The following is a 12,172-nucleotide window of genomic DNA, read 5'->3' as shown; positions in this document are numbered from 1 at the left end:
TGGCCTTTTTCTTCCATCTTATATTCTCAGTTAAGCTTCACAATTATTTATTTATGTATTTTGAGATGAATTATCGCTCTGTCACCCAGGTTAGAGTGCAGTGGCACCAACTCGGCTCACTGCAACCTCCGCCTCCTGGGTTCAAGCAATTCTCGTGCCTCAACCTCCTGAGTAGCTGGGATTACAGGCATCCACCACACATGGCTAATTCTTTTTAGTAGAGGTGGGGTTTCACCATGTTGGCCAGGCTGGTCTTGAACTCCTGACCTCAGGTAATCCGCCTGCCTTGGCTTCCCAATGTGCTGGCATAACAGGCATGAGCGACTGCGCCCAGCCAAATTATCTTTTTTTGAGTTTGTTTTGGAACTATAAAATCTGCTGACCTTGAATCAGCTTCATCTCTATCACCTTTCCTACAGACACAGGTAACAATCCAATCAATATCTGAGGCCACTAATATCTTCAGTTTATACAAATCTGTGGTCTAAATATTAACAAGTCATGCCATTTAAAATGCCAAAAGCCTACAAATTACCTGTGGCTTAGTTCCATTTGTATTGCTTATTGAAGAACCCGGATGAATTTCCTTTTACACCCATGAAACCTATTACCTCAGACAATTAACTCAATATTTATGAAAAGTAAATGTCTTTAGTCGTAATAGACAAAGCTTTACTCTGATCACACTAAAAATACTAGAAATATTATTTCCCCTGCTATCAATTCTATCTCCAGCATTCAATAATTTTGTTCCGTAAGGTGCTTCTCTGATTAATGTTTAAGGTTAGCACTCAAAATACTTCTGTAAAAGGAGTTTCTATATCAATAACACAGTTGATGTTTATGAAACTCATTTTAGCTACTGATCATTAAGACTTTGACCCAAAATTAATGCAAGTTTGTATGTTTACTTGGATCACTTATTTCAAGCAGTAGTTGCAGCATAAAATTCAAATAAAAAATAATCTGAAAGTTACTTGGAGTTCATTAGATTTTATGACTAGTATCATTTAAGATGCTTCCCTAAATTGAGCTCAAGTTTATACTTACTAATTTCCTTTTGTTCTACATTTAATTAGCAATTCAGAAGATGGCTATTTTAAAAGATTTTAGCTACAATTCAAGCTTCACTAATTTTATTGACTTAAAGCTACCAAAAACTGAGAAATGTCTTTACTAAGGATTTTAAGGCTTAAGTGAATTCTAGCTAATTTGAAAGAAAAATTAGAAGACTCTTTCAACATTTTATTTTTTAGTTTCTGAAATACAAATCAAAATACATTTTTGCTACATGTCATTTTAACAAGCTTGACATTCTTTTCAATACAGGATGACTCAAAATAGGTACTTTAAAACTTCCTTTAAAGAAAACCATACATTTTATTTCAGAGTAAACAACCCATCAAAAACAAATACATAGGTATATGGGCTATTGTTTTTCATTATTTTAGAGCACACCATTCAACTTAAAATTTGGTCCACTAAAATATGTAAATATACCTCCTATCACAAAAATAAATTAAACCTCATGGTTGAAAAAAAACCAGAGATGTTTGGCGTAGGCTGAGTGAGCTTGAAAAGCAAGTTAGGATGTTTTAACTGTATGGAGGAACATTACAGAATCCACACAGAAACATGTGGCAGAACAACTGGCTTGTTGCTATTGGAGCTGTTCTGTTTCAGAGAGGGATATAAGGTACGTGGGAGGGTGCTGAAGACTCACAACAGCCACAGAATTAGTTACTCAAAATTAACCAGAATTCAATATAGAAGAATATATGACAACAGTAGAACAATCTCAACAGTTACTTGATGCCTGGAAAACAAGCTGTAAGCTTCGAACTAGTAACTCAGCAGGAACAAGAGTCAACATGTTTATAAGACTTTGAAGGTGAGAAAACTTCATCATTCATAGATGATGTCTTGTGCACAAATACATTAGTTTGCAGAACACTGGGAACAACAACACAACGTACAAAGTAAGAATAAATCCAAGCTGTTTAACCTTCCACCATTCTCTTGAGTATTAAACCCAGGCCGCCTTTGGCCACTTGCAGGGGTGTCTTTTCTTCTTTATTCTCAATGTAAATACTTGCTCCTTGGGACACCAGCAGTTTTGCTTCTTCCACTCTCTCCTCATCACAGGCTAAGTGTCTGAAATCAGGGACCACCAAAGACCAATTAATCACTACCAATTCTATATAATGGTTAGGATTTCTTGCTAGGTAGTCTAAAGTGCATATGATTAGGAAATGGTAACATTGGAAAGTTATTTAATCCGGAAAGAAACATCGGTTTGCATGAGGAGACTAAGTTAAAATTCTACAAAAAAAGCCTTGTAATACCAGATTGTAAATCATAATTCTGGTTCTACTTACAATAGAAGAAGGGATCTAAATACCAACCTAAGGAACAACTTTTCTTATTTTACAGAGATAAGTAATTGTTTACCTCAAACACTACATGTAATAATTCAGGGTTAGAATTTAGAAAAGCCCCAGTTCATAATCTGTTAATAGTAATCTGTGCAGCTTAAAGTTTGAAAAAGCAGTTTAAAAGATTTTATATCATTTAATCCATATATATATGGATATATAATCCATATATCTGTCTTGTAAGTTAGCAAAGTATTATCATCACCATTTTACAGCTGAAATGGTGACAGAGGTTAAAGTTCCTACCTATGCTGACATGTCTTGGCAGTAAACTGAGTGGAAGAGGGTAACAACTTTTGCCATGCACTTAAGAGTGCCAGGAGGGTATTAGGAGGCACTTTACATGTTGTTTTACTTAAACCTCACAATAATCTAGTAAGGAAGGAATTATTATCCTTATATTACAGATGAGGAAATTAAGATTCAAGGAAGATTAAGTAACTAAGTTGTTTAATATAAGTATTTAATATTGTTAGCAAGTGGTAGAGTCTGAATTGGGTAAACATCATCCAGCTATTCATAAATCCTATGTTCTTCCCAGGACTCTATCTTTTCTGACTCCTAGATTTTCTCTAGGCCATCCTGCCTTTCTATTTATGGAGAAAAGAGGTAGGGCACACAGGTCTTTCTAAACAGGGTCTCTTAGAATGCAGGAAAGATTTTAAAAACTAAGAGTTAAGAAAATAATACTTTTTAAAAGTTGGTTTAAAGTCAAATTGGAAAAGGTTGAACCTCACTCTGGACTAAAAAGAAGACTCACAGAGCTTCTGGTTCAAGAAAAAGTCACCATTCAACACAGAAGAAAAGTGGCCAAGTACTGTGGAAACATATCAAGGTAAAGGCCAGCTTCAAGTCATACATATAATTCAATTACAGATGGATTTTAAGAGTTAAATGCAAAACAATAACACTAACCCTCAATCAAAACCAATGAAACGCTAAAATAACCTATAATAAAAGACAGGTGAATATTTAATTTCAGGGTGAGGAAGAGCTTTCTAGTCATGAGGAAAGATGAATGGGCTTGACTATGTAGAAATTTTAAAACTTCTCTTATGCAAAAGAAATTATGAACAAAATGAAAAGATAAATTAGGAAAAATATTTTCAACTAATGTTGCAGAACATTAATATTTTACCATGTCAAATCAAGAGCACTTAAAACCCTGTGAAAATAAATAATTCTCCAAAAGGAAACAGAGAAAGGGACACAAAAAGGTACAATTAGATAAGAAATGTAATTAGCCATGGACATTAAAAAAAAAGTTCAAATTCATTAATAAAAATGTAAATTACATCTATGAAATATCATTTTCACATAACAAAAGGATAATTTAGTGTTGGTGGGGGGTAATGGGCACTCTTAAACTGCTGTTGGAAGGGTAAAATGATACAACTCCTCTGGAAGTAATTTGGCAACACATAGCAAGTCTTAAAATGTGTGTATTTGTTGACCCAGCAATTCAACTTCTAGGAGTCTATATGAAGGTAATAATCAGAAATATGGCCAAAAGTTTTCCGTACAAAGTTGGTCAATTATTTTAGAGACAAGGTCTTGCTCCACCCAGGCTGGAGTGCAATGGTGTGATCACATCTCACTGTAACCTGGAGCTCCTGGGTTCAAGCAATCCTCCCACCTCAATCTCCCGAGTAGCTGTCCTACAGGTGCATGCCATCATGACTGACTAAGTTTTTAATTTTTTCTAGAGACAGGGGGTCTTGCTGTGTTGCCCAGGCTGGTCTTGAACTCCTGGCCTCAAGTGATCCTCCCGCCTTGGCTTTACAAAGTGCTGGGATTACAGACATGAGCCATCATGCCTGGCTCAATGTACCATTATTTATAATAGTGAAAAACTCAAAAAAGTTTAAATATACAGTAATAGAGGAATTATTAAATTATCGCACATCTATACAGCAGAATTGTACATAACCATTAAAAAAATTTTAAACATATTTAATGACATTGGAAAATGTTTATAATATACTATTGAGGTGAAAAGAACAAGAGCTAAAACTACATACACAGTATGACCCCAATTTTGCTAAAAAATATGTACGTGTAAAATATATACATCTGAATATAAAAGACCAGGAGGAAATACACAAGAATGTGATCAGTAGTTATTTCTGAGTGGCAAAATAATAGGCAATTTTTATCTTTACATTTTGTGCAATTTAACATTTTTGCCATTAACACGTATTGCGTCTATAAGCAGACTAAAAAAAGAAATGATGTATAAGAATTATTGCAAGAGGGCTAACGTCAGGTAGAATACAAATGACTGCTACTTGTCACTTACAGAGGAGTGTTACCCTCAGTGTCTTGGATGTTTGTGGATGCTTTGTAGTACAGAAGGATATGAATCATCTTCAAGTTACCCTTGGCTGCTGCCCGGTGCATTGCTGTAGCCTCATAATGGTCCTTAGCATCTGGATTAGCCCCGCCTTCTAGTAACATGACAGCGATCTGGAAAGATGGAGCAGAAAGAAGAAAACAATGCAGAGATCTATCTGTATTTGTATACACTTTTAGAACTCAACAGAAGTAGCCTAGGGATGGAACCATACCTCATGCCTGTTTTTGGAAGCTGCATAATGTAGGGGAGTACAGCCATTTTGATTGACAGCATTCACTTGAGCACCTTTTCCAGAAGGGCTTTTACAATCTCATCCCGGCCAGCAGAAGCCGCAATATGAAGAGGAGACCAACCTGCCTATAAAAGAAGTAGGCAGTAGAAACACCAGGGGAAAAAGGCACAAGGATTAGTGCTAACATTTAGGCAGAGTTAACAAGGAGCTTTACAAAGGTAAAAAAATATTTGCTTACAAAAAAGGTTCCATTCTTACTCTTCACAAATCTAATCCTAATATAACCATACCATTAGAATAAATCTCTTTATGTAACAAAAAAGTTATCTAGGTCCTCATTATTCAGGCCATATTCACCAAAAAACAAAAAAATCCAACATAATAGAAAGAGTTTATGGTCTTTTAGGGTTCACCATAACAAGCCCTGATCTGTACGTTTATTTTTGTTGTTTTTATTTTTAAAGACAAGGTCTCAGTCTGTCACCCAGGATAGAGTACAATGGCTCACCGCAGCCTCAAACTACTGGGCTCCAGCAATCCTCCTACCTCAGCCTCTCCTGTATGTTTATCTTAAATCACAGAGTATGAGTGGCAAACATAACATTGTAAAATAATGCAACCAAGAGTCTCACGCTTGATCACAAGGGCCATGCTATAACTTTCCAGTTGCAAAGGTTACAATTTTCTTTATGAGCTTAATGCACAGGCTTCAGTAAACACCAGTCTGGAGTATAAAGATAACTGGGAATTTATCAACTCAACTTTATCAAAGTACTCACATCGTCTTTATCATTCACTGGCACTCCAAGTTGCAACAAAAATTCAACAATTTCTGTATGTCCAGCTGAGCATGCCCAGTGCAATGCAGTTCTCCTGTCCTACAGAGAAGCAGTAATAGAAACATTCTTGAAGAGAAACAGAAGGCAAAAGAGCAAGAAAAGAAAATACTGGTGCTGGCAAACCTATAGTTTGAAAATACGAAATGCAGAGTACTGGATCCTCAGGTAGGTAACCTTAAACTATATTACTTACTGGTGTAAGACAGATGAAAGTTTAAGTAACATGGGGAGAATGACATTGATGAACATATGTAATTCTGGGCAGAATACGACAAGGAAAGTAGTAGAGCGAGAAACTGATTTCAATGCTTTGACAGAAATACATCTTTGGTTGTTTTACTATTACATTATTTACGTACTTTTACATCAGGCACTGTGCTGGGAGTTTTACATGCATTGTATCATGTAATTCCTATCATTCTACACAGTGCTTATTATCTCCATTTTTCAGATGAGGAAACTAAAACTCCCCAGGTAAGCACCTTGTGGACGGTCATACGGATACTAAATAGTGAAGCTGGGACACAACTGTCAGTGAAGTTCTGACTCTGAAATCTCTACTACCACACTGACCTCAAGTTAGATGTTGTAGAAGGAACACATGAATCTAACGGGGGAAAAAATGTTCATTAAACTAGTTGAAATTATCTATAACTTAAAACCATAAATAAATTAGAAATATAATTTAGAAAACCCAACACACAGAGAACAAGAAAATTACTTTTTATAAAAAATAATAAGCTATGGCCGGGTGCGGTGGTTCACGCCTGTAATCCCAGCACTTTGGGAGGGCGAGGTGGGCAGATCACCTGAGGTCAGGAGTTCCAGACCAGCCTGGCAAGATGGTGAAACTCCATCTCTACTAAAAACACAAAAGTTAGTCCAGCGTGGTGGCAGGCATCTGTAATCCCAGTTACTTGGGAGAATGAGGCAGGGGAATCGCTTGAACCCGGGAGGCAGAGGTTGCAGTGAGCCGATACCGCGCCACTGCACTCCAGCCTGGGCAACAAGAGCGAAACTGTCTCAAAAAAATAAATAAATACATAAAAATAAAAATAAGCTATAGTAGTCATTATTTGTCAAAGGGAATCCCTATTTGCAGTGACTGCTATATTTCTTAGCCCCACAGAATAGAAAATGGTATTTTAAACTCTATTACAAAAAATTTCAAACACACAAGAATAGAGGGAATAGAATAGAAACCTACATGCCTACTGCTTAGAATTAACAACAAACATCTTGCCCTATTTGCTTTATCTAGTTTTTTCCTTGCTGAGTTTTCCAAAAACAAATCCTAAATATCATGACTTTTCACCCTTGTCTTTCAGTATGTAAAAAATAAAGGTATTTCTTATATAACTATGAGACCATTATTACACTTACTAAAATTAACACTAACTCCTTTAGAATGTCTAACATCCGGTCTGTATTCAGATTTCCCCAGCTGTCTCCCAAATGTCTTTTTGCAGTTGGTTTGTTTAAATCAGGAACCAAACAAGATCCATAAATCGCTTTTCTTCGTGTTTTTTACGTCTCTTGATACAGTTCCCTTCCCTTTTTAAGCCATTGACTTGAAGAATGGTTAAATTTCTAATGGAGTGTTATTAAATCTTAATATAAATATTTATAAATTTAAATCCTTAAATATCACCAGACCATAATGAAGTAAACTAGGTAAAGGTAAGGCCATTTTCAGGTTGAGTAATAAAGGAAAGTTCCAGAAAAGAGACAACAGTCTCTTGATTTCTAATTCTCTCCCAAAAGACACGAAATGGAGATTTGTAAGTATAGGACAGTTTCACTAGTGCTTAGCACACTGTCTGCGAAACCCAAGGCCATCTATAAATATTTGTGGGCTTACTGAGGGCACCATGAATCCCAGAAACTGAGGATGAAAGCGCGAGGGTCCTGTGAGCAGGAGGGCAGAAGGAAACACTTCTCAACTTCTGTCTGCCTCTGCTTAGAATGTCCACTCATTCCCCCATGGAAATCTCACTCATGCTTCAAAGTCTAACCTTCCCTTCTTTGCAAAAACTTTTCCAATTAATGACAGCCATATTCAGCACCAGATTCTCCTATTAACGTGTTCTGAAAGCACCATGTAAACTTCTCTGCCGAGTATTTACCACAATTTGTAATCGGACATGTTTTTATGCTTATTTTACTGTCTGCATCTTCCACTCCACCGTATCCCCAGCTCCTAGCAAACTGCCTGGCACTGAAGGGGAGTTCAATTACACATGTGTTACTGAATACAGTTACTAGTAAAGGTAAATAAATTCATATAAAGAGCCTTCCTTTTCACTGATTGGGAATTTCTGAGAAATGCGTAGACGTTCTAGAACTATCCAACAATCAGGGAGTGGAGCTCCGGACCAACGGGAAAATATCTGAGGTCTGCGGGGCTAGCCCCCGCAGGCCTATCGCGAGTCCTGAGGTGACCCCGGGGGACTGCTTGGGGCGGCGGGGGCGGGGTTCTGCTCCTCTCAGAAACCGGGCCTCCGCTAGGGCCGGGCCCCGAAAGCCACGTAGGGCTTCGCCGACGTCCCCAGCTGCGAAGAGACCTAGCGTTGCTTTACCTGGTCAGTTCTAGTAGCCAGGGATTTATCGGCCAGAATACTCTCCTTCAACTCTTCCAGCTTCCCGCTGTAGGCCAGGTTGCAGACCATTAGGTTAGACACACACCCCTCCATTTCGCTATCCCAGCAACTACTCGACGCACGAGCAACGCCCGCCTCACTTCGCCGGCTCCGGCTGCCAGTCAAAACAGCCGTTAGAGCTCCACCAATCACCGGCCTTCCTCGTTCCCTTTTCCTTTACCATCGCATGACGCCTCTGGGAGTTGCAGTTTGAGAGCAGTTCCGGGCAGGGAGCCGCCTTTGCTGCCCTCCCAGACTTGGCCTCTAGCAGTGCGGAACTACAAGTCCCAGGGTTCCTAGCGACCGCCCGTAGTCAAGTTGCCGGTGGAATTGGCCCAGGATGACAGCTGGAGAATGGAGTCAGGTATGGGGAGCGGCTTTGAGTGGAACCGTGTGAAAGAGCCGGGGTGGGTAGTCGCTGGCGGGTCGTTGAGTCGGCCATATGAAATAGGTTCGGGGGCAGGGCAAGAGAGTTATGGGAGCCTAAAGGTCCTGTCCCTCGGGGTTCCTGACCTGCAGTGGCAGGCGGAAGGGACAAGGTTGGAGCTGAGTACTACCTCCTGAGCTCGAACCGGTGACGGTGGCTACCCTCCCCCTCCCTGCCACCGCCCAGGGAGTGGAAAGAAGTGGGAGTTAATTACTCCGACATCTCGGCGGTGTGGCGTCTGGACAGGGTTCTGCCACAGCAGTGATAGCATATGGCACCGTACTGAGGTGATGTGCCAGGGTGATGCCAAAGGCAGGGTGTGATGCCGCGGGAGCCACTTGATATCTAAGAGACCTCGGTGAGTCCATAGCCTGGTGACATCACAACTTGATGAGGGTCATCTTAAGGATACCGGGCTGTGGTGTTGGCACTTTAATATCACGATATTAACTATGTTGTCAAGGCTTTGCTACAACTATTAAGCTAATAGTGTTTCTTTTTATAGAAATCCCAAATAGTGCCATAGCAGAAGCAATGCAAGACTGACCCTTTATAGGGCATATCCAGAGGACATTATGCCACAACTAGGTAATGATAAGAATACATTTAAGAAAGAGATTGATTATGTTTATGTTTATCCTGTTATAGTGTAGAATAGCAGTTGGGAAACTTTCTGTAAAGAGCCAGATAGTAAATATTTTAGGCTTTGTAAGTCAAAAGGGAAAATCAAGAATATTTTGTTGGTACTTTTATGACAAGAGAGAAAACAAATTTCAACAAATTTTTATTGATGAAATTCAAAATATAATACTAATTGAGTACTTTTGTTTTTGTAATACAGGAGGACTACCAATGAGAAGAATATAGTTCTTTTTAGGGGATAATATTTTGCTTAATTGGAGCTCAGAATTAGTGTTCCGTACTGTCAAAATTGATTTTAAATGTTCATCTGTTAATGCTGATCTGTTATGAGATTTTTACCTATTTAATCTTTGAAAATGTCATTTTACACAGATAGGTACTGTCAAATACTGATATCAATTCATAAACATACACTTTTTTATTTTTATTTAAATTATTTTTTTCAAAAATTTCAGAATAGTTTTAGATTTATAGAAAAGTTGCAAGGTTAGTAGAGTTCCTGTATACCACTCACTCAAAATGAGGTACATTTTACACATCATAAAATTCACTGATTTCAAGTGCATAATTAAATGATTTTTGGTAACTACTGAAGTGGGGCAACCATCACCATAAATCAGTTTTAGAACTTTTTGATCTCTCCAGTAAGATTCCCTCATGCCTATTTACAGTTAATCAATCCTCTGTCCCATTCCCAGCCCCAGACAACTACTAATCTACTTTTTTGTTTCTATAAATTTGCCTATTCTGGACATTTTATATATGAAATCATACAATATGCAGTCTTTGTGTCTGATTTTTTTCACTTAGCATCATATTTTTGAGATTCATCCATATCATAGTATGTATCAGTACTTCCTTACTTTTTTATTGCCAATAGTATTCCATTTTATGGATATAACACATTTTTGTCTATCTACTCACTATTAGATAGGTACATCAGTTTCCAAGTTTTGGCTACCATGACTAGTGCTGCTAAGAAGATTAGTATGTAAGTCTTTGTGTGGACGTATTTTTTTCATTTCTCTTTGATAGATACTTAAGGGTGCAGTTACTGGATCACAGGGAAAATATATGTTTAACTTCTTAAGAAACTGCACAACTGTTTTCCAAAATGGCAGCAACATTTTGCACTTCCGTTAGCAATGTATGAGAGTTCCTGTTTCTCCACATCCTTGCCACCATTTGTTATTTACTGTGTTTTTTATTATAGCCATTCTAAGTGGGTGTGAAACGGTGTTTCATTGTGGTTTTAATTTATAAATTTATAAATTATAATTTATAATATGGTGAGCATATTTTCATGTGCTTCTTAGCCATTCATATATCTTCTTCAGTGAAGTGTCTGTTATATCTTTTGTCCATTTTTAAATCAAGTTGTCTTTTTGGCATTGAGTTGTAAGGATGGTTTCTATATTCTAGGTCAAGTCCCTGAGAGATATATGATATGCACATATAATCTCCCAGTCTGCTGCTGCTTACCTTTTTCTTTTCTTGATGGTGTCTTTTGAAGTGAAAACGTTTTGAATTTGGGTGACGTCCAATTTATCATTTTTTTTTTTCATGGACCATTCTTTTGGTGTTGTACTTAAGAAGTTTTTGCCTAATTGCAAGGTCTCAGTGATTTTCTCCAATGTTTTCTTCTAAAAGCTTTATTACCTCATCTCTTACATTTAAGTCTATGATTCATTTTGAGTTCATTTTTTCTCTGTGATGTGAGGTGAGAATCTAAGTTCTTTTTTTGCATGTGGATATAGAAATTGTCCTAGCACCATTTGCTGAATCTCTTATCATTAACATCTTACGTTGCTGTGCTATATATGTCACAACTAATAAGCCCACATTGGCATATTGCTATTAACTATACCCCATGCTTTTTTGTTTTTTTCAGGTTTCACTAGTTTATCTCTAGAGATGCTGTCCCATCCAGGATACCACATTACATTTAGTCATTGTATCTCCTTAGCCTCTTCTGACTTGTGACACTTTCTCAGACTTATTTTGTTTTGGTGACCTTGGTAGTTTTAAGGAGTACTGGTCAGTCATTTTGTTGAAAAACCCTCAATTTTATGCTTAGACTGGCATTATGTGTTTGGAAGGAAGTCCGCAGAGGTCAAGTACCACATTCTCATCATACATTATCAATGTTACACAAACATATGATTTTAATTGAGCATATTCATTGCTTGGAATAGAATTCTGTTCTTCTCTTAATAGTGCCTTTTAGCATTATATGGCAGGTTAATCACTTCCAATTGAAAGTTTGGTGAAAGCTGCTCAATTACACAGTTAAATGGATTTTGGAATATGGAATATCTTTTGCACTTGTTTCAAGGTCCAAAAACTACTGCTGGAACTGTAGTCTGAATTCAGAAAATATATATGCTGCAAATTTGTATGGAAATAGAGATCTTGCTTCTTGTTTTAACTTTTATTTCATTTTATTTTGAGACAGAGTCTCGCTCTGTCACCCAGGCTGGAATGCAGTGGCACAATCTTGGCACACTGCAATCTTTGCCTCCCGGTCTTAAGCGATTCTCCTGCCTCAGCCTCCCGAGGCGCATGCTACCACACCTGGCTAATTTTTGTATTTTTAATAGAG

The 12,172-nt window shown here is 37.8% G+C and overlaps 2 protein-coding genes across 2 annotated transcripts in view; one reads left to right on the top strand and one right to left on the bottom strand.

The window, feature by feature from the left end:
* Positions 1 to 1,232: 1,232 nt before the first annotated feature.
* PSMD10 (proteasome 26S subunit, non-ATPase 10) lies at positions 1,233 to 8,699 on the bottom strand. The gene is given in 6 exon segments (XM_033201863.1): positions 1,233 to 2,154; positions 4,735 to 4,901; positions 5,003 to 5,085; positions 5,088 to 5,148; positions 5,803 to 5,901; positions 8,442 to 8,699. Coding segments are annotated over 6 exon segments (678 nt in total). The 5' UTR covers positions 8,556 to 8,699; the 3' UTR covers positions 1,233 to 2,000.
* The window catches only part of ATG4A (autophagy related 4A cysteine peptidase), a 78,152-nt gene continuing 71,836 nt past the window's right edge, over positions 5,857 to 12,172 (top strand). The window contains 1 exon segment of the mRNA XM_033201862.1: positions 5,857 to 6,027. Coding sequence (XP_033057753.1) covers positions 6,006 to 6,027 — 22 coding nt within the window. The 5' untranslated portion in view covers positions 5,857 to 6,005.

This window comes from Trachypithecus francoisi, unplaced genomic scaffold (assembly GCF_009764315.1).
Source record: "Trachypithecus francoisi isolate TF-2019V2 unplaced genomic scaffold, Tfra_2.0 Lachesis_group6, whole genome shotgun sequence".
Classification (NCBI taxonomy): Eukaryota; Metazoa; Chordata; class Mammalia; order Primates; family Cercopithecidae; genus Trachypithecus; species Trachypithecus francoisi.
This window is presented reverse-complemented; position numbering and strand designations above follow the sequence as displayed.